Source organism: Pangasianodon hypophthalmus, chromosome 14 (genome assembly GCF_027358585.1).
Source record: "Pangasianodon hypophthalmus isolate fPanHyp1 chromosome 14, fPanHyp1.pri, whole genome shotgun sequence".
NCBI classification, from domain to species: domain Eukaryota; kingdom Metazoa; phylum Chordata; class Actinopteri; order Siluriformes; family Pangasiidae; genus Pangasianodon; species Pangasianodon hypophthalmus.
The window spans coordinates 16,520,676-16,543,373 of record NC_069723.1 but is presented as its reverse complement, the minus strand read 5'-3'; the positions used below and the strand labels follow the sequence as shown (position 1 = coordinate 16,543,373).

General features: G+C 38.9%; 2 protein-coding genes across 2 annotated transcripts; both read right to left on the bottom strand.

Moving 5' to 3' along the window:
* Positions 1-251: 251 nt before the first annotated feature.
* On the bottom strand, positions 252-8,245 carry scarf1 (scavenger receptor class F, member 1). The gene is made up of 11 exons (XM_026934740.3): positions 7,858-8,245; positions 7,588-7,646; positions 7,344-7,445; positions 5,772-6,303; positions 5,274-5,492; positions 4,306-4,434; positions 4,113-4,216; positions 3,913-4,021; positions 3,671-3,795; positions 2,077-2,202; positions 252-1,949 (listed from the first exon to the last, which is right to left on the bottom strand). Exons 1-11 carry the CDS (start codon positions 7,965-7,967, stop codon positions 871-873), a joined length of 2,694 nt encoding a protein of 897 aa, XP_026790541.3. The 5' UTR covers positions 7,968-8,245; the 3' UTR covers positions 252-870.
* Positions 8,246-8,383: 138 nt separating this feature from the next.
* Positions 8,384-22,621, bottom strand: rilp (Rab interacting lysosomal protein). The gene is made up of 8 exons (XM_026934743.3): positions 21,818-22,621; positions 18,947-19,070; positions 17,491-17,612; positions 14,584-14,778; positions 12,077-12,237; positions 10,814-10,936; positions 10,640-10,726; positions 8,384-9,879 (listed from the first exon to the last, which is right to left on the bottom strand). Exons 1-8 carry the CDS (start codon positions 22,121-22,123, stop codon positions 9,753-9,755), a joined length of 1,245 nt encoding a protein of 414 aa, XP_026790544.1. The 5' UTR covers positions 22,124-22,621; the 3' UTR covers positions 8,384-9,752.
* Between the last annotated feature and the right edge of the window lie 77 nt (positions 22,622-22,698).

Below are 22,698 nucleotides of genomic sequence, written 5' to 3'. Positions count from 1 at the left end.
TTAAGCACCAGATAATAATGCATGAAATAGTGATATTGTCTTCCATCTTTTCTGGCACTAATTTTGATAAAATGTAGTTGTATCTTGAGTTTGGTAAGACAACTAAGAGAGGTATTTCAGGCAATTTGCCTATAACATGCGTTAGTAGTTTCTCCTTTAACTCCACAAAGACTAAACAAAATAATGGAAATCTTCCAAGGGTTTTTATTCCAAGAGTTTGAAGAGTCAAGAAGAGTCAAGAATTTAAAAAAAAAATCAGTTTTGAAAAGTCAGTCATTCTAAAATACTGTTTTAAAAGCTAATATTACATATCAAACCTTGTGGATTATCATCTGATAATTCATAGGTTAATTTGTTCCATTGTAAAGCATTGAAAGCTGAGCAATGAGATTAAACTAACACAGCACCTTTCCCTTGTAGAGGAAGAGCTCACCCAAAACACAACTGTTTTATCTGATAAAAGTTTTCTTCAAACATCCCTTGTGTATTGTTTCCACCTCACATAAACAGTGCCTGAAATTCAGACACTAAACATATACTCCGCAAGGTCATCTTTTAATCAGCTCTGTCTAACCATTACTTCAAAATTGAGAACTCTAATTGTGTAATCCCTCTTTATTACCAAATAAATTAGAGATGCATATAAAAGCACTCCAACAACTGCTCTGAGAGCTCATTTTGGAAGATTTATAAAGAGAGATAACAAAAGTTTAAAATACATACAGAGGGGGGAAAACAGCACTCTAGGAAGTACTGCAAGTAGGGGAAAAGTGTGGGAGTTTGTTTCATATGGCATACAGTAATACAGAAATAGATATATACTTCTAACATTAATCAATTTAAACATATCAGCATATCAACTACTCAGTCTCATGAGTGATTTATATAAACATTTTCATAATTGGGCTCTTTATCTTGTGCTGTCAGAGTCTCATTAGTGATAACCTGTGATGAAGTAGACACCTCGTCTGATACAGCCACTGTCTCATAGATAGCCTCACTCTTAGTGTCTGATTCAGAGGCTATTGTTGTGTCCGTGTTCCCCCCTGAGACCTGCGTAGTGCTTTCTGGGACACTCTTGAGTATAGAGGACAGCGGTCTCTTGGGGGCGCTGTTCTCCTGCAGCGAATCCGTAGCCCCTACTGTACATGGAGAGCTAAGAGGGGTGTGTTTTCTACGGCTGGGCTTCCTCAGGACAACATCTGGCTGTCCTGAAACAGCCGCCTGCTCCCACAAGCTGGCCCGCGCCCCCAGTTTCCTGCGTGGGGGCTTTGACACGGCAGCCCCCTTACTTTTGGGCTGTGCTGCTTCCTCTCTCTGTCTTTGGATGCTGCCCAGCCTGCGTAGCATGGCCTGCACCGGCCCCTCAGAGTTCAAGTCTGCTTTTGATGCCCGTACAGGCTTTCCTACAGTCACATAGACAGTGGACACCTTGTCTGTCCCTTTATCCATCTCATCCCCGTCAGACGAGGGCTGTGGCTGTAGGCTCTTCTTGGGGTTGGACGAAGTGTGCCGCCTGCTGCCTGGTACAGTTAAATGAGTCCTAGATGGGGTGGAGCCGTACCTCTCCGAGTCTGCCTCAGGTAAGGAGTTAGCTGCTTGTTCCTCTGAGGAGGCTTTCGCCTCATCACTTGTCTCCTCTTTTTCTCCTTCTGTCTGCCCATGGCTCCCCTGCGATCCCTGCAGGCTGGAGAGCATTAGGACTCCCCATGGAGTTTTGGGCTTGCGGGCAAGCTCCTGAGTCGAGCCACGCCGCTCTTTCGGGCTGAACTTGGTGCCTTCTGCAAAGGAAACAGAGGGCCGCTTGGACTTGGCAATGCTAGAGGTCCTTGGAATGCCGAAAGCCAGAGACATGTCCTCACTGCTGAATGTTGGTGGCTCAGATAAAAAGTTACACTTTGAGCCCATTTCCTGGAACTGGAGCTCACCTCCTGCCACAGCTGGGATGTCTGTAAAAAGCAGAGAGCAAATTGTTTAATCAAGTGATACATCTGGAGAAAATTAAATGCACAGGTACTGTTAGCCAAGAACACCACCAGTCAGGGGGTTAACATAGTGTGAGCAGAGCCCCTGTACCTTCTCTGGGAGGGACGCAGTACATGGCCTCTCCGTCTTCATCAGTCTCAAAAGAGTCTGAGACCCAGCCTGAGGGGGGCTCGATGAAGCTGTGGTTAAAGGTGAGCTCTGGATCATGGTGAGAAACTAGCAGCACAACAGGGAACATTATCAGTCACTTACACTGAGAGTCTGACACTTGCTGAAATCAGACTGTAGAGTGGTCCAGTTAAGTGAAGGTTTTACAGTTAGGGCTGTCAATGTAAATTGGACACTAGCCAAAATTAATTAATTAATTAATTAATTAATTAATTAACCATCAGTACAGCTGTTGTAAACATGCTGAATCGCCTCCTATAGTCATAATGCAGTAGTCTCATTTTCAGTAATAAAGGTACCAAACTGTAATTTTTTTTATTGCTGGGATGGTTCCATCAAGGGGATGTGTTTTATACCTTTACAGTGTATATTTTAGCTGGAAACATTTAAAAATATTTTAAGGTACATAATTGGACCCTAAAGACGACTCCTCTAAAAGCTAATTAAGGTACACCACATGCCCATTCCCAGGTTAAAGATACATACCAAATGTACAAAACATGCATCCTTGATAGTACCACCACGCGACTACTATCGTTTGGTACATTTATTTCTAATAGTATAGAGTGAGAATTCCTTCCTGATGATACATTTTGAAGGTGGAAATACATTTTGAAGGACTTGCAACTGCCATGAGGTGGACACCTATTTGGAATGGAGCACAGGGACCATCTGTTAGACCAATGCAACCAATGCAAAAGGAAGCTCTTCAGCTAAATACTCTATCACAGTAGTATAATTTTGCTAACTTTTTCCAATCATTGTCATAATGGAGTGCAGGGATGAATTTATCTACTGTTGAATAGCAAATTAGAGTTATACATGACTGAGGCATGATGAACGAAAGAAGTGCGCAAAGGGGATCTAGGACACAAGAATTAAAATTTATTTCTTCAATGAGTAGTGCGTTTGAGGCCAGCACTACTCCACTAAAGGTAACTAGCAGCGCTGACGTATTTGTGTCAGTGCTAGTAATTTAATATAAAATCGATATAATGCTATATATATTGATATATAGAGAATACAACATATATTCATAGTTAATCTCTTCTAATAACACAAATAACATATCATACGGTAGTTTCATACACTAATGCCTCTTAAAAGTGACAGACCTTTAAACAACCCTATTGTTAAATGTTGTTAAAGCATTTTCCTTCTTTCATCATTTGAGCCATCCATAGACTAGTAGTGTGTGCCCAACAATGATTGCAAAAGATGCAGTTGGTTAAAAATAGACTACTGGACTTTGATTAGTAACCATAATTACCTCAGAGATTACAGTGCATTATATGGAAAATAAAATTAAAAGCTGTGTTCACATGTTCTGGCCAATAATCAAAAACAGAAGAGAGGTTAGTTTCTTGAGTGACACATTTAAGCAAATAAAAACACTGATTAATTGCAGTTAATTAGACAAAATAATTTAGTTAAACACAATTACTTGTTTAAGCATTTGACAGCAATATTACTGGATGTCCAATTCTTTTAATGGTTTTTAATAAAAGTATCTAACCTGTAACCCTGGGAAGCCCAGAGGACCAGAGAGCGAGACATGGCATGGCTGAACTCATGTTGGCTAGCACTGTGTAGACGTGATGCTTCATTCGACCCGTCGTGCTCCCGTCCCCTACTGCCACTCTGCAGTTTAACAGATTGTTTTAAACCATGTCCACACTGACAGGAGGAATACAAAATGTACATGTTCTTTGGGGTAAAACAAAAGCATGTTGTATTTATCCAGGTCAAAAATCTAACCTGTCCTTCCCATCAGCTGGACTTCCACAACAGCAGCAGCAAAACAACAAGGCAAGTATGAGAACCAGCAGAGGAATCAGAAGTCCTGCTAGAAGCCCCGCCCGACTGCCTGCAATACACACACAATGCTTGTATGTAATATAGATTTTCACTTTTACAGCCCAATGTATTATACTGGCAAAAGGGTTTTATGGACATACTGTAGGGACATTCTCCAGTGGCAGGATGGCATGCGTCGCCTCCACAGTCACAGGCTGATGAGCAGTTTATTCCATACATCTTATCTGGACATGAACTGTTACAGCTGCATTAACAACAGCTTTGAGTCAGTTCCATTTAAATCACTGTAGTTTACAAGCAGCAACACTCTCAAATCATCCTTAGCAAACTTACCTCTCACCCTGAAAGCCAGGTTGGCAAAGACAACTTCCTGTCACATGATCACAGCGACCGTGATAGCAAGGACTGCACAGGAAACGGCAGCTGTCCCCAAAAGTACCATTGTCGCACAACTGGTCACACCTGAAAAGGAAGTGAAAATGATTGTAGAGAACTTCCAGTTATCAGTGCAACTCGGTGCCTATGAAAATATGATTCTTCTATATGTACATTTTAAAATTATTTTTTAAAAAAGGTATGTCATAAAAAAGGTGTGCCTCCCTGTTTTTTTCATTGTAATATACTCTCATTTGACAGTTTATTAGTTACATCTAGATTATACCTACATTAATTGCCTTTTTTTAATCAGACATACATACAGACATACATTGTAGGTATATAATTACTGACAGTGGTTCATCTGTTGCTATGCACAATGTGTACACTCCTCTACCCTGTCCATCAATGGTGGATCATTCTCTGTACAGCAGTGACACTGACATGGTAGTGTGTGTAGTGTTGTTGCCTGCTACTTTGTTGAGAACAGTTCGCTAGCCAAAAAAATCCATCCATCAGCAGTCTTGTGTTTATAAGGCTAGAGGAATATTAACACAAATTGTGCATAGAAAAATAAGCCATATTTTTATAAGCCATGTCCACTCACAAAAATGTGGGTGTCTAATAAAGTGGTCAGCAAGTTTAACATTAACTCTAATACACATATGCATTATACAGTGCAATGCTGTGCTGAGAATGATACACCACCCAAGCAATATCTGCTCACTGCTGGTCCAGTGGATGTCCCTTTCCACTGATGGACAGGCTAAAGGTGGCTGACAAATTGTGCATAGCAGCAATATGAGGTACAGTCAGTAACTGTACACCTACAAAGTGCACCTACAACCTAGTGTATAATACCAACAATATAAAATAGTTCTAGCTCTGAAAGTCAATAGAAGCAGCATGCAGATGTACACTGATACCTGGGTCCAGTCCAGCCAGGGTCGCAGTATGCACACATTCCTGTTACAGCATCACATGGTTCCCCCTTCCTACAGTGAGGACACACCTCCTGGCACCGGATGCCATGGTAACCAGATGGGCAGCGCTGATCACACCGTGTGCCGTTCCATCCCGGAGCACAGGAGCTGCATGAGCCGTCCAGTTTAGAGCAAGGTTTGCCTCCTTCACAATATCCACACCTGTACAGAAACACACACAGAGTAACAAACACACAACACATGCACATGACATAAGCATCTCCACATATGATAGAATGCAGACAGACAGACAAACAGACAGACAGACAGACAGACAGATAGATAGATAGATAGATAGATAGATAGATAGATAGATAGATACTGACAAATTAAAGGAATTTGTTGAGTAACCACAACATGTCCTAGATAAACAGCAAAACCAAAAAAAGAAAACAGAAAGAAAAGCATCCCATTTCCCCACGTTCTCCCTCCTGCAGTCACCTCTTGGAACAGCCGCTGCCGTAGTATCCCGCACTGCACAGCTCGTGGCAGAAGGGGGTCTTGTAACCCGGCTGGCACACACACTCTCCCGTGCGGGGGTCACACTTGCTGTGGCTCAGGTCGCAGATGCACTGCCGATCACAGTTGGGTCCCCACCAGCCACTTGTGCACTGACACTCACCTGAGTGCTGCTGGCATGGTGAATTATAGCAGTTGCAGCGACGGCTGCACTTCTGACCCCAGTAGCCCTCTTTGCAGAGGCAGAGGCCTGTGGCAGGGTCACAGCTGGAGGTGCTGGGGTGGCACTGGCACACCTTGGTGCAGGTGGAACTCCACCAGCCCTCATCACAAGTGCAGTTACCGTAGACGGAGTCGCAGCGGCCGTGACGTCCACATTTACAGCTATTCTGGCACAGATTGCCCCAGTGGGTAGGAAAGCACTTGCACACACCCGTAGCAGGGTCACAGCGGCCATGAGGGTGGCACAGGCACTGCTCACGACAGTCTGAGCCCCAGAAATCAGGAGGACAGGCTGCAGAGAACATGGGTTGAATTACTGAAGCATGTCTATGTACTGTACATCATGAAAATAAGATTAAAGCATGTTCTGATCAACCATGTAAACATGGTGGAAATGTTTAAAAGAGTAAACAGTGTGTGTGCGAAAGCACTGCTAGACTGGAATTATTATTATAAAACGAATTGTATCAGTTCTAAAAGCTGTTCAGCTGAGCTGAGTTCAAAACTATTGTAAAATATTCACAATAATTGAGTTCAGTATTAATGCAGCAGTTTTTCTGTCCATAAACCAGCCTAAGCTTTGTCCCTGTATGTTGCTTAGCAACCAAAGCTTACTGTTAACAGACTGCATTGCATGGCAGAAGAACTGTTTATTGTGAATATTATTAATAATAAATTAAATTATTCACTGAACGCAGAATTTTATCATGTTATTTTTGGCACCATTTCATAAAAGCTATAATCCACTCGTTACAGGTCTGTGCATTACAGTGATTTTATCAGAAGTAAGGGGGTTTTGGGCACTCTGCATTGCGTTGTGCCTAAGAACACACTTACCCATGATAAAATCACTGTAATGCACATCCTCTGGTGGCTTACTGCCTGCATTTTTAAAAAGTTAACTCTTTTTTCGGTGGATTTTGGTACATATATTGGAATTTGTGTCAAATTTATTGCCACAGCACAATTTCATAAACCTAAAATTACATGAATATAACAATGCAAATGGAGATTCACTGAACTGGTGTAACATCAAGGGTGCATTCTCACCTTGTTCCCAGTGTCCAAATGAATGAATGAATGAATGAAGATGAGGGAATATAAGTGCATACTCAGGCATATTCAAAGATCCTGGTTTTTTTTAACGAGGTTGAAAGCATAGATATGTTCCCATGTCAATTTTATTGATATTATTATTACTGAGCTTTAAAACTACATAAAGAATGTATTATCATATATTAGTTTTATTTTAATGATTGGACAATATCAGTAATATTACATTAGTTTAAAAAAAAAGAGTGTTAGTCTGTACTGCTTTCAGTTAGCACTCACGAGTTTTGCACTGGAATCCATAGAAGCCTGGTTTACATCTGCACACTCCGGGATACACACACACCTCATTGTGCATGCAGGCATTCTGTCCTTCACAGAGTGCTACAGAAAGATCAGAGTGAAGGTCAAAGTTGCAAACCCAGTCATATACAGACAGTTTCAACATCGACAGACTAACAGTGGAAAATATTTCTTTTGAAACAAGGACATGATATGAAGCAGTCTGGTAGCAATGTTTACTCACGTATTGTGCACTCATCACCCTGTTGGGCCCATCCTAAACAACACACAAGAGCCGAGTCCCTGTTTACGAAGGAACAAGAGACACCTTTTACTAAATGATGATATACATAATAGAAATGAAAGATAGGTTTGGGTGACTGTCCTATAGACTATGCTTATGTAAAAGTGTAAAAGTCATTGAAAATTGGTTTAGGGTGCGTAAACGTCAGGATTTCACAAAATGACAGGAGAAACAAGCAAGATAAGATATTAAAAAGTTGAATTCCTGTACCTTGGGCTGAGGCAAACATTCCTCCCTGTTGATGAGAGTTTCTGAGTGGAGGCCGGAAGGCAGAGGAAGAGCAGTCCCACGCAGGACAGGACAATGTTCAAGCACTCCATAACTCTAAACTCTAATTTCCACCAGAGCACACAGACCACAAGCTCCTGTCCTGGTTTGGGACAAGGCTAGTGCTCAGCCATGTGGCTCCTATCACGAGCTGGACCGCTGCTCCTCTTCCTCGCTCTCTGTATGTCTGCTCCAGGCCTGGCACTAAAGCAAGACTCTGGGAAACCTCGCCGCTCCCCCCCCATGAGTTTCCTGGGGAAGTGAAGCCAGCTTCCACCAATTCAATGAACTACTGGCCTGTTTAAAGACACAACCTAGAATTCTGGGAAGAGGAGCATTTTTTTTTTTTTTTTTGTATGGAGTTGAACACACCAGATGTCATCCCTCTCACTATGTAGTAAGGATTATAAGTCAGCACAAGGAAAGAATGGAACACAGTTCAGAAGAAAAAGGAAGTTCCAACACAAGGTGGCTGCAATCACGTACGAAAGATTTATTCAGATTGATATAGCAAAGGCATGTATTGTACATATCCATACAAAAATAGTTTGAGCAGCATTCACTCTGAGCAAATGATCAGTGCTGCAGTATGTTTAAACTGGTATAAACAGGACAGAGGTAGTCTTGGTGACTTTATTTCTGAACACCAGACTACTCTGTCTGATTTTCCCTAAAGGAAATGGAGGCTTCCTCTAAATGTCACACGAAGCCTCTCAGATACACTCACTAAACCTCACCGTTCTGAAAATCTTTGGCCTTCCAACAAATGTTGAGGTCTTTTTAACCTAGCTCATAACCATCAGGTTCTTCACCTTACCAGTGATTAATACACCAAATCATAAGCTGACAAACTGCATTTCATACAAAATTTTAAGGATAAAAGCCACCCTTTATATACATTTATCCTTTATCCAGGTTCTACTCCAGTTAAAGACCACTTCAACAAAGAGTCTCATAAACTAAAAGGATGACATTTGTTTAAAGAAAGCTGTTGTGTCTGAACACTAACGGTCAAAAGCATTATATACTTATACAAATGAGTGATTTACTATTCCAGACTATTATACAAAACATTAAAACAATAATATCTTCAAGTTGAGTCATTTCAAAAGCACAAACCAAATGTCCTACGAATTAGCTGAAAATTAACACCAAAAATTAAAACAATGTAATGCCCCCTGCTGGCAGAAAAGAGTACCAGGGTGATTATCTTTGCTGATGGTTCTAATACAAGCTGGCATCTTTGGCTTTAAAGATCATACTAAAATACACTCTTTACAAAAAAAATTACATATTAAACTCTTGTATAGCATATTAATGTTGTTTCCTCATATACATTTATGGCGTATATCATATTAACACCAAACTAAAAGTACATTACCAGTTACAAATACAGATTTTTAATAGACAAAATAAAATGGTTTTGCTAATTTCCAGTGCTTTCTTTTTTATATTTAACTAATAAACACCACTGACCATTCCTGGCAGAACATTACTACTGTCATACAACCAAAATTTCTCCATGTCTTAATTTAATCTTACTACTTCTGTGCTTGAGCTTTTTTTCTTCTTTTTCTTCACATATCCCAACTTGGAAGGAAGCTCATTAGAGCATCTGTACATTGACCCTCCACAAACAGTTAAAATTTTAGAGTCTAACCACCAGCACTGGGGTTTGAAATTACAGACTTTTGGCACAAAACAGCATAAAACCTTAACTAATTTGCTCTCATTGTTGAGCTGGACAGCTCTGTACACATGTTTGTATTTAGTTGATTAGGTCCACACTCTTCCCAGGTGCTGTGAATGAGGAAAAACGTGAAGGTGGACCTCGGTTCTCAGGGAGAGCCTCCAGGCCCATTCTCCACCTCAGGTACGTGCTCTTCTGCATTAATGATTTCCCACGCAGAACTTTGGACCTGATGGCTACTTCTGTCACTGCCTGAGCGGCTCAGGTAGCCAAAGCTGAGAGAGCAGGCAGAGAACACACGACTTTAATCACAGATGAGGTCAGAGAGAGGGAGAGGAATTTCCTCTGAGCACAAATACAGTTTAAAATAAGACTTTTCATACTGTCAACATGAGATAAGAGCCCTTCGGTCAGAGGAAATGACCTACAGATTGTATTTCAAAAAACGGAGAAGAACATTTTGTTCACATCTACAGACATTCACTTCAGGAGCTTAAGGATATAGCTTAAGGATGTTTTTTTTTTTTCAAAAAGTCACAAATATTTCTCAGTTCACTTATACCTTACACTCTGAGTTTCTATTTCTAGAGCATTGAACTTGAACCCACTGGTTGAACTTTAACAAAAAATGTTAATACAAATAGTACAAATCCTTGCCTGGCAGTGTAAACTGATAAAATGATCAAGCACAACAATTTTTTTCTTAACAACTATTTTCTTCTTAAAATGACAGAATAATTTTTGATTATTGAGTAAAATAATCATGCAGCCCAAATAAGAGCTCATTTACCACTAAGAATTTTGGTGTGTAAAGTGCTTTAACATGAGAATGCAGCATGACATGCTGTTCAGGTGGTGCTACATGTTCACATACTCACCTACGCTGGCATTCTGACACTGTTGGTAAAAGTCAAAGCTATTTTTCTACAGTCACTGATCATCGCTGTCTCAAAACCAACACCAGTGGCTCAAATGAGAATGCTTATTAAGTCGTTAATCTTACGGCGTTTAATCATAGGTAGATGAATAACTTACAAGGTTCTGATGCGTGATTCTGGAGGTCTGCTGTCAGGGCAGTCTTCATCCTTTCTCTTCTCAAACAAGGGTCCTTTCTCTTCATCACTGTGGGACACAAACACAAATGTTGAAAATCACATCAAAGTAACTTCAGAATGTCGCAAAATGTCTTTGTTATGATTGAGTTTCTACCTGCTGCATTCATCCTCTGGTATACCCAGCATTTTGGCCTTAATGACGGTCCTCTGTTTCTTTATAGCGCCACGCACTGCTTCCAGTAAGAAGCCAGGACATCTCTCATCATTCAGGATCTCCCTGTAATTTCACACGTGAGGATTCCAGTTACTGTCTCATGAGTACCAGAGAGCAGACTGCTTAAAGAGTAGAGCAACAGTGCAGAGAAGAAATAACACAAAGACAGGCATTGTGCTTTCCTCTAAACAAATCAGTTTCACCTGAACATTTTAATCCAGTTGCCAATGGATACATGCCAATGTAATGCAAAGTGAATTACCTAGAAAAGATTAAAAAATTACCCAGAACATATATTTAACTTTGTTGCTCTGACTGTCTTGTGTAACAGACGTGTTTTTTCTTGCAGTAATGCGTCAGTTGGATGCTGGTTTATTTATAGTGACTACAGAAAAGAGAACATTTTCATGCATCCAAATAAAATAATATTATAATATTCATATTTTTGAAGATTGCAGTGCTGCATAAAATACTATACTAAAATCATTTTTTACAAAAATACTATATTAAAATCACAAATGCATGAGGAATCTATGCCATCTGTGTAACCTAAAATTAGAAATATTGCCTCAGAAACTAACAAATAAACTAAATAACAGAAAATTAATTTTTTAACGTTTTTGGGGTTTTTTTGCACATGTTGCAATATTGTTGCAACATTCATACAACATTGTAGATTACTGTGAAAACTGGTGTCTAGCAGATTTTTTTTTATTTCGCTCTCTTTCACAGATGATAACTACACACTGCGAGGTGCTGTTCTGTTTACTTTCTTCTAAATATAAATTTAATTTTAGGTCATTACTGATATCTCAAACATGTTTTAACTATTTCAAGAAGATCGCAAAAATAATGCCACAACCTTTAATCTGTCCTTAGACCTAAAATATATAAACAAGATAAAAATATCTCTAAAAAAGCTACTAAATATGAATTGAATGTAAACCAAACATGCTAAAAATTTTATTAAAGCTAAATTAAATTTTAAATAAAAAAAATTAAGTCAAAATTATAATAATACTGTTTTGTACAGTACAGTATTACAGTACTTAACTAAGATATCCCATACACCCGAAACAATCAGGTCAATAACCAAACGTACTTTTTCTATTTCTGTATGATCAAACATTTTATTAGCTGTAGAATTTGTGTGTTTTAGCATGTCTCTCTCTCTCTCTCTCTCTCTCTTTCTCTCTCTCTCACCGCTGGTAGAAGGCGAGCTCTTCTTGCACCAGGAAGAGATTGGCCTTTAGCTCATTCCTCTCAAACAAAATGTCTCGCACTTCCTGCTTGGTGAAGCACGGCCTGTTCGGGTCCCGCAGGTCAATGATCACCTTATAAGTCATATCAAGGTCTGGACTGTTCTGTAGTAGGAAAAGACAACAAATAGTGTTGGATTTTGACATTCAAAACAAGTACACTGTTGTAAAAGAGAGGAAGTCTGTGGTAGAATGATACAGCAATATTTTTATAACATGTGACTAATTCATGTCTGGTGACTTGACATTGATTACACTGAAACAATCCCTAAAGTCATCATAGCCTGGACTGATTCTAGTATATAAGAGTGTTTGATGTGTGCCAAGATATCATGAATTATCAATTTACCTACTTTATAACAACTTTTGGTGTGTTTTACATTAGATGCGGCACTATACTTACTGTCTTCACTTAACTATTTTTTTTTTTTTTTACTCGTACTCAAGTAAACCTATACTTTCACTTTGCTATAGCTGTGTTTTTCCTGTTTTCAATTCTAATGATGGTTCTGCTTATTTCTTGAGTTCAGTCAGTTCTCCATTGAAACTTAAATGATGTTTTTTTTAAACCAATCAAACATTGCCAGTCACATTAAGGTCCACAGACTGCCTTGTGAAGGCAACGAGCAACCGAATGGAGACAAAGTATCCGTGGCTGCATTTCGAAAAGTTATTTTGCTTTAACACTGCCTACTTCATGCCCTGAAACACATGGATATTTCAGCTTTAAAATATATGCTAAACTTCATAAAACATGTTCCAGTATTTTGTGGTTGTGTCTATTATAACACTCACTGCTAACGTTAGCAATGTCACCTAGATAGCAAAAAGAGACATGCGTCATTCACAAACGAGCTCTTTGATTCGGCTCTTTTTCAGTGACTGCTGAGAGCCGACTCACAACATTTTCTGGAGATGCTGGTAATGCCTTTAATCCTGTTGTGTAATTTAAGTAATTTAATCAAACCTATCCATGGAAACCTCTTTTCCACACCTGAGCTGTTCATTAGCATGAATGGCGAGGCCTCTGACTGACTCTGAGCTGTGTGTATGAATCAGTATACTGCACTGCTGAATGCTGATGTACAGTATGTGGTTAATGTATTAGTGGAGGTGACTATCAGTATAATGAAAATGAATGTTCTTAATGAAACACAGACACAGCATGGACAATAACATTAGTAACAGGATAATAAATGGTATTTGTAGCAGTGCGCATTTGTAGCACCTTGCTGATTTAACATTTGTAAAATACAATGAAACGTAATGCTATTTTCTTAATTAGAATATAACGATTTCATGAAGCAATATCAGTTGTAGTTTGGGGGAAAAAAAGGACAAACACTGGTCATAACAACATAAACTTTGGTGAAGAAAAATGGCAATGTGCCATTTGGGAGACAATAGAGTCTTGTCTGTGAGCGAAACCAAATGATCTGGCTAACTGAAAAGAGCTTGAATTATCACAAATATGTACTGTCATAGACCAGAGATTTGCTGTCTTTATTACATTATACACTTTATGGCCAAAAGTATTTGGACAAATGACCATCACGCCCATATGTGGTTCTTCTCCAAACTGTTGCCACAAAGCTGGAAGCACACAATTGTACAGAATGTCTTTATATGCGGTAGGATTAAGATTTCCTTTCACTGGAACCAAGAGGCCCAAACCATGAAGCATGACAATGCCGCTGTACACAAAGCGAGGCTGATAAAGACATGGTGTGCCAAAGTTGGTGTGGAAGAACTTGAGTGGCCTTCACAAAGCCCTGACTTCAACCATATTGATCACTTTTGAGCACCAGGCCCCCTCATCCAACCTCACTAATGCTCTTGTGGCTGAATGGACACAATTGTGCAGAGCCACGCTCAAAAATCTAGTGGAAAGCCTTCCCAGAAGAGTGGAGGTTATTATAACATTAAAGGGGGACTAAATCTGGAATGGGATGTTCACCAAACATATATGGGTGTGATGGTCAGGTGTCCACATACTTTTGGCCATATAGTGTATTTTGTTTACTGTCTCCATTTATTTACCCAGGGGGGTTTTGATCTGATTACCATCATCACTTCTTGTTCTGAAATGTAAATCGATTTCTGTTTAACAGTAATACAATGCTTATTCTTAAAACCTTTTTGTTTTTGTTTTTTTGTTGTTGTTTTTTGTTGAGTTATGTACTTGAAATGTGACCTTGGGTGTTAGAAAGGTGCTATATAAATTGAAAGCATATATGTTTATGAGTAGCTTTTTCACTACTTTAGTACTTTTTTCAGGTTATATTTGAATGACCAGAGGATGCGAGTCCGCTAGTACTTTTACTTGATAAAGATTTTTAATCAACTCTATCGTCCATTTGAAAGCTGCATTTTTTGCTTTCTGCTTAATGGTGAATGTAAAAAACAGACATACATGGAAACACACACACACACACACACCCCAGTTATTACCGTGTTAGGAGCAGTGTTTGCCTTGGCCTGCTCCAGCTGTGTGACGAGTCGCTGTATCTCTTTCTGTTTCTCACAAAGGTCAGCCTCGAGGTCTACCTTCCTCTCTGCCGTGCTCTTCACCTGAGCTTGCATCATGCTCTGTTTATTCCTCAGCTCTGCGTTCATCTTCATAAAGCGCTCTAACTGCTCCTGAAGCTGTCACACAAAACACACCACAACACGTGTACATTTATTTAATATTTATAATCAATATTATGTTACATATATTATAGTGAACAGAAACTACTGTACTATATCATGCAATCATAAACAATTCCTTTATACTCATGCTATAAGTGTGTTTATAGGTAGAGTCTAGTTCTTATTTGCTAATCTGAAGGTAAAGCAATTGAAGTTGGATTGCTCACTGACTAACACTGGATTACTCACTGTCTTTTTGTGATTGTTTGGAAATGTTTACTTTGGTCAGTTTTTAAAAACACTGTGTAACACACAATAGTGCGCTTTATGAGGTTCTGAAAAACATATTGTGCAAATGTCAGAATATTTGACGAAAAGAAAATTTCATAAGAAGAAAAATCACAATCTGTGTGGAAGATGACTTTTGTTCAGACTCGTTTCTTGTCGAAGGTGTGGCAGGCTGTGGTTTAGCTTTTGGCCTTTGACTGTGTTATACTGCCAGGTGCACAGTAACCTGAGACTTGATCATCTGATTCTTCCAAAACACATTGCTGGCTGTGAGACAGTAGCTGAACTAATCTGAAATGTACAGTACTCCAGCCATCACACATACATGAGCCATTACTCTCTGATTCCCAGGGGTAGGGTGAGCCAAAATATTATTCATTAGGGCTTTATTTAGCAACTTAACTTTTTAAAAAAAAAAAAAGTCAGTCTTTATGTGGGACAAGTTATTTTTATTCAGCTTTGGCTAGCTTATCTTGATGTTCTGGTTGGTCCATTCAGATAATTAAAGTTACATGTGTGTAGTTCACACCTCTGTGGTTGCTGTTTTTGTTGTGTGAAGACAAGTACTTGTCTTCAAGCTAAATTTTTCAATTTTCAGACAGAAAATGGCAAAAGTAAAACAAAAAACATGTGGACTATTAAAACTGATCACACAATTTGCTATCAATTAGTATATGTTATTTCATAAAAGCAAGAGACAGTTTTAGAAAATACATTTTAAAATATAGTTAAGCTGAAAGTCATGAACTCTCCAAGTCATCTATGCAAATATATTTCAATTTAATAAACTTGAATGTACTCACATTAATGCCAGCCTGTAAAATAACACTTTAATAGCATATTAAACAGCAGAAAGGAGAAGCAGATTAACCAAAGCTCAGAGGGTTTTGTTTCTTTGTTTCTTTGGGTTTTTTTTTTTTTTTTGGATCATCACAAACTAGAAGTCTTGCCATCAGGATCTGCAGTGAGTATTTGTATTTTGTGTGTTCAGTTCCTGGCTCTGCATTAAAGGTAAATTGGTTAAAATGGTGTTTCATGCTTGTTTGTGTATTTACATTGCTCAAAACTTTATTTTCAGAGTGGAATATTGTGGTTAGAACAAACAATCAGCTAGTGATACTGGATTTACAGCATATAGAGCTCAAAAACGTTCACCAATAACTAGTGGTGGACAAAATGCAAAAATTGTGTACTTGAGTGAAAGTAGAGATACTGCAGTAAAAGTAGAAGTGAAGTCTTCTATTTTTATTTCTACTTGAGCTAAAGTAAAAAAGTGCATGCTTCTTCCTGTGCTTGAGTGTCAAAGGTAAAAGTACTGAGTTATTTTAGTTATATTATTTTGCTGATCAGTTCCTATAATCCTCTCTGAATGCAGACCAAAACAAGACGGGACATGTCCATTGCTTTGCTCTATGAGGGGTGTGTCTGGCTACAAAGCAGGACGTGAATGAACCTGTCAATCATGGATTTCAAATTATCTTCTTATTCAAGTAGGCTACTCTTGTAAACTTAGTTCCAAAAAGGCATTCTGAGTGAAATACTTTTGTGATGTATGATAGGGTTAGGGTTAGGAAGTTAAAATATTATTAATATTTTGTCTATTGAAGCAGGTGTTCCCACATGCATTCCTGCTCAAAAAAGAAAAAAAAAGAAATAAAAAAATACTCATCTATATGATGAAATGCTAAAAATTATCTGCAACGTGCATCGGCGAAAGAAAAGGGCTGTTGGAAATATTTGCATTTGCATTTTTGTTTAAAATAGCATATGTTTGTGGGAATGCCACTGTAAATAGACAGCTACCATAGCTTTCTCAGCCAGTTATAAGGTGTGATGCATTATGGTTGGTTTGCTTCAGTTTAAAAGTATTCAGGTATTTTATCCAATCCAGTTTTCTTCAACTTCAGAGTGATAAGTAATGACTGATGTGCTACTGAAAGTAATGGAGTAAAAGTAGGAAATTATAAAGTCTGCAAAAATGGAAATACAGATACAGATACTTGAAACTGTTCACATTGTCCCTGGAGGACTAGTGGTTTGCGGGCCGGGTTTGATTCCTGGCCAGGGAACCAAACCCAGCCAGTGGGGTTGCGTGCAACAGTGCGCTCTCAGTGCTGGTCTCAAGCCCGGATAAAAAAAAATTGGGGAGGGTTGTGTCAGGAAGGGCATCCGGCATAAAAACTATGCCAAATCAAATATGTGGACCAATGATTCACTGTAGCGACCCCTAACAGGAGCAGCCAAAAGACTTGAAACTGTTCACATTGTCAATAACACCTCTGTTTGGATCAAACTCTGCTCCATGCACACACCTCGAGCAGAACTGCCTAACCAGCGCTTAAGTCTGTAGTTAATTCTAAGCTCTAAATTTTGTTTAACTAAACTCTCAATAGAGCCCTATTGGTGTGTATTTGAGTGTGTGTGTGTTTGTTGCCATACCGCTTCCACCTCTTTAGACATCTTGGATATCTCCAGCACTTTGGCTCTGAGCTCATCACGCTGTTTATCCACCACCTCTTTAAGTTTGAGCATCACCTCTCTCTCCTGACGCTGTGTACGGTCTGAAGGAAAATGGTAAAATACTGTTAACAGATTGTAATAACACAATGGAACAGCAGGTAGCATTCCTGCCTCACAGTTTCAGAGTCTCTGTTTCGATCCTGAGTTCAGATTATTGTCTGTGTGGAGTTTTACATGTTCTCCTAATTTCTGTGAGGGTTTCCTCCAGGTTTTCCAGGTTCCCTCCCACCTTCCAAAAACATGCCAGTAGGTAGATTCAGGGCACCACACACACATTCACACATTCATTTACACCTAGAGCCAATTTGGCCAATACACCTATTGGCTCTAACTGTAAATAAATGTGTGAATGTGTGTGTGGGGCCCTGAGATGGACTGGGGTCCCATCCAGGGTGTACTCTCACACCCACCTCACCACACCTCACACACAGTGTTCTTGGGATAAGCCCAGATCTACCGCGACCATGACCGGAATAAAGCTGTTACTGAAGATGAACGAATGAATGAATTATACTCCCATGTATAACTCTAATTTTCTCTCCTGTAACTATCAATTAATAACTAAACAAGCTGCAAGTGTGCAGGTGGAAAACTATCACTCACATTTAAAAACAGTTACATTAAATTAACAACAGCCTTAAAGGAATATTCCAGTGTTAATGATCTAATCATTATCACAGACAAAAATTTCAACATTTCCCTGTAGAAAAAAATATGTTTTTTCTCTAAACTCATGTATAATGGACGTCTAAGGGTAGTTGTTAAATTCCATCATTATTTGCTTGAAACTAATAATAATTAAACCACTATTTGCTTAAACTAGTAACTTGATTACATTATGTAATCATGCAATCTTAGAAGATCTTTCTGGAGTGTGGATATTTATTAAAAGAATCATCTATATTCCCTATATCTTTCGAATGCCTTTATAACATAATAACACATTATTTAAAATAAACAACATTATAAATAATAACACATTATTTTAAAAAAGTCATGGCAGGGATTTTAACGTCTTACACTAACAGGGCACTGAGTCAGGACCTACACACCTTACTCATGTGACTAAACACCTAGCAGTTAAAATATATTATCAAAGCCCACACAGTGAATATCAGGGCATGGTATGCTTGTGCAATAGGCAATTTGGTTTTGTTTGATCAATTGTTCCTCAAGAAAATGCAATTGTTCTATAGCTGCTTTCCACCAGTTATTCACCTTCTCCAGAAAACTAAGTCTTTGTCAAACATGAGGTTTCAAAAGAATTAACCACATCTAAACGTTGTGTAATGCAGCAGTGCTAACACTGATTTCTATCCTAGAAACATTGTGTATGTGTGTTTGGTGTTGAAGATGTGTATTCTGTACGGTTCACCTTCTTTAGAGAGGGAACTCTGAAGGCGACCCAGCAGTTCTTGGTTCTCCTCTTGTAGCTGCAGCAATTCCTTCTGCAACGCCTCCATCTCCAGCCTCGATTTCTGCTCCTTCTGCTGCCATTCCTGCTGAAACACACACACTGTCAGTCAATGCTGCAACACATCCTTGACAGAAGTTTCAAGCAACAGACAGATGCATGACTGAACAGGTTTTACATGTTGTACACGCCTAGCAGATCACACCGATTAATCTGAGTTGTTTGTTTAGAATCTGAATCTTCCAATATTGGGATTTTAAACTGTCCTGTGGAATTGGGTTATGTTTGCACTAGTGCCGTGTGTTGAATTTGTCTAGAGGTTGGGCTTTTGCATGTATTAATTCAGTGGTATTGAAACTGTGAGAGAAACTGCTCATGGGAAATAACCAGAGTGTATTTTTAGCTGAACTTTTTTGAGAACAAAATTAAACCTTTAAATATATATTAAAATACTATGTGTACAATTGGTATCATATATAGACATATTTAACTTCTTAAATTCTTAGCTTATTATTCAGTTATTCAATTAATTGAATAATTAATACAATTATTAAAATTCATGCAATTAATCTTACAGCATATTATGTAACCACATTGAAACTAACATTAAAGCTTTGCTATAAGAGTGAGAAATGTAAATCTGGGAGTTCACGAGATTAAACTTATGAAATAGGCTTGTATCAATATTTCTATGTTTAGTAGATGAAAAGAAACCATGTGCTGTACATGGGTTATAAGGGTTTTATAAACAAACACATGCACAACTTATAGTGATGAAGAAATTTCTGACAGACAAACATCAGATTTAACTGAAAAAGCAATAACAAAAACAACCACAACAAAGAAATATGACAACACTTATAAAAGGGATTTACTGTATCTCAACTCAGTAATATGATTTAAGTCAAATAGTAAAGCTGATTTTTTTGCTTGCAAAGAGTGAATGCTTTGTCTATTATACATGCATGTAGGATATGGTGGTTATGATTAAAACATAAAATGTAATGAATCAACAGATGAAATATATTGATAGAAATAAGATATTGTAACTGCAATATACAGTTTTGTGCAAATGTCTTCTAAAGTATTTCTAAAGAAATTATGTAAAGAGAACAAGTTTTCAAAAGTAAAATACATTTTTAATCATCAAAATAATTACGATATTGGGTAGTACACAATTAAACAACCAAAATAAAGTTAGAACTGGGTAGAACTATGTTTTCTTCACATATTTGGAAGCACACAACTGTATAGAATGTCTTTGTATGCTGTAGCATTACAGTTTCTCTTCACTGAAACTAAGAGGCCAAAACCTGTTCCAGCATGTGCACAAAGAGAGGTCCATAAAGACATGGTTTGCTGATGTTGGAGTGGAAGAACTTGAGTGGTCTGCACAGAGACCTGACCTCAACCACACTGAACACCTGTGGGATGAATTTCAAGAACTATTTACAGCAACTCACTTCATTAAAGCATAGTATGTTGTTACACCTTCCCCACGGTGAAGCACGGTGAAGCATGGTGCTGGTAGCATCATGCTGAGTGTTACCTTTGACCTCTTGGTTGCTCCTCTGCCTAATGTCCTCCTTGCCCAATCACTGGCTTTTGGTGGACAAACTCCTCTAAGCTCCTGGAGTCGTAGTTGTGCCACATTCTTTCCCTTTTTTCCCCCTTTTTTAACAAACGATTTAATGCTCAAAGTCTGAGATATTTTCATAACCAAACTCTTTTCCAGAACTTTGTCCCTGACTTGTTATGATAGTTCATTAGTCTTTGTGATGCAGTTTATTTAGAGATGTTCTCTGATAATATCTGGAATCTTCCATGAACAGGTATATTGAAAGAACTGACACATATTGCACACAGATGCATTCAAGTCATTGTGTGATTTTTGATGGCAACTAATTTAGGGTTTTCACAGCAATGGGGTGAATAGTTATGGAATCACAATTTTTATGTTTTTATTTGTAAATAATTTTGCAAACTAGATATTAGATATCTGTGTAGATAAATGACATAAAAACCCAATTAAGTCAATTTCAGTTCTGGGTTAATTGAGTAGTGAATATTGGGGTGAATTTTGCATAATTTGGTATTTATACAAAGCACTTTATTTAGTAAATACTGAATAATTCTAGTCATAATGTTTACAATTTGGGCAGTCAGGTTTTTTTTTTTTTTTTTTTGGCTCATGCTTATTGGGTTGCTTTTGTCATGCAGACCTGACAGCCTGAACATTTTATTCTCCTGGCTCAGCTATCTTAATGAACTTGTTTTGTGCACGTGATCTGTAGCTGCTTGCTGCTGATGATTAAAATCCCCGGTGTTACACAGTAGTCCAGCAGTCATCTAGCCTAACGCAATATGTGCCATTTTAACTCCCAACTCTGGGCATTCTGTAAAGAAAACAGAGACTTTTTTGCGTTTTGAGTTACTGAGGAATGACAATGACACACTTCCAACCTGCTGTGTGTAAGATATTCTCCTAAATGACGAAAAACTTGTTAGCAACCTGTTAGCATTCACACTCAACACATATAGCTTACAGTGCTTAATCCAATATGGCTCCCTACTGTACATTATAGCCTATAGAGTGAGCGAACATCATCGCGTCATACCCTATGGAGTGCACTTATAAAGGAAGTATGGAGGTATTTGGGGTTCTGCCTTTGAGCCAAAGTTAGGATAAATGCCATTTCTCTCGACGCTAGTCTGGGCTACAAAACAAAACATGGCTGTCAGACTGTAACTTTTTTGTGAAATTTCGGCCCGCGTGTGTGTGTATGTGAGTGTGTGTGTGAGTGTGTGTGTGTGTGTGTGTGAGTCTCTTACGCGAGTGTCCGTCTTGTTAGCGTCCTGCTGTTGAAGCTGTAGTGTCTCAAACGCCCTCAGTAGATTCTCTTCTTTACATTTGTGTGTATGGTAGCTGGCTGTGAAGCTCTCCAGCAGCTCCAGCACTTTCACTATCTTAGGCACCAAACTCTCAACACTCGTTTTGCCATAGGTGTCGAGGAGCTTTTCCACGTCGGAGCCGATCAGCTTGGCAATGTCGTACACATCGTCCACGGTTAGAGCTGAAATAGTCCTGTTAAAACACTCGTTCAGCCTGTTCGCGTCTTGGTGCCTGATGCCTTCCATGGCAGAGTCACAGTAACAGGAGCCGAGCAGAAGACAGTGAATTCCCCCGAACACACACGCAGCAGCCTGACATTTCAGCGCTATTCCCAGAATGTGGTGGGTTTTTTTTTTTTTTTTTTGGTTTCAGTTTGACCCTACTACACTGACAGTCGGTGGAGTTTACAAGCAATAAACCAGAAGCTTTATGTCCCTGCCTACTTTAACAAGCTGTAATAGCCTGCTGTGGTGTCATGTCCGATTCCTGCCGACGTGATCTGATCTAATCTGATCTGATCCAGTGGACACTTTACACCTACACAACTCAGCTCCAGTATTTGCTTAGTGCACTCCTACACAGCATACCACAACACAACACAACACAGCACAACACACCACAGCACAACACAACACTACACAACACTACACACCACAACACAACACTACACTACACAACACTACACACCACAACACAACACACCACAACACAACACTACACAACACTACACACCACAACACAACACAGCACAACACTACACAACACTACACAACACAACACAACAGCTCAGTATGGGAGCAATAAGGACCTCCTTGCTTAT

Excerpts from the sequence above, each read along its gene's own strand:
- scarf1 (XM_026934740.3), bottom strand. The coding sequence starts at position 7,967 with ATGGAGTGCTTGAACATTGTCCTGTCCTGCGTGGGACTGCTCTTCCTC. Across the intron at positions 6,304-7,343 it reads TGGATTCCAGTGCAAAACTC|CCTGTCCTCCTGATTTCTGG; the intron begins GTGAGTGCTAAC and ends TGTTCTCTGCAG. Across the intron at positions 1,950-2,076 it reads CTGCGTCCCTCCCAGAGAAG|ACATCCCAGCTGTGGCAGGA; the intron begins GTACAGGGGCTC and ends TGCTTTTTACAG.
- rilp (XM_026934743.3), bottom strand. The coding sequence starts at position 22,123 with ATGGAAGGCATCAGGCACCAAGACGCGAACAGGCTGAACGAGTGTTTT. Across the intron at positions 12,238-14,583 it reads CAAACACTGCTCCTAACACG|AACAGTCCAGACCTTGATAT; the intron begins GTAATAACTGGG and ends TTCCTACTACAG. Across the intron at positions 10,937-12,076 it reads GAGCTCGCCTTCTACCAGCG|GGAGATCCTGAATGATGAGA; the intron begins GTGAGAGAGAGA and ends GTGAAATTACAG.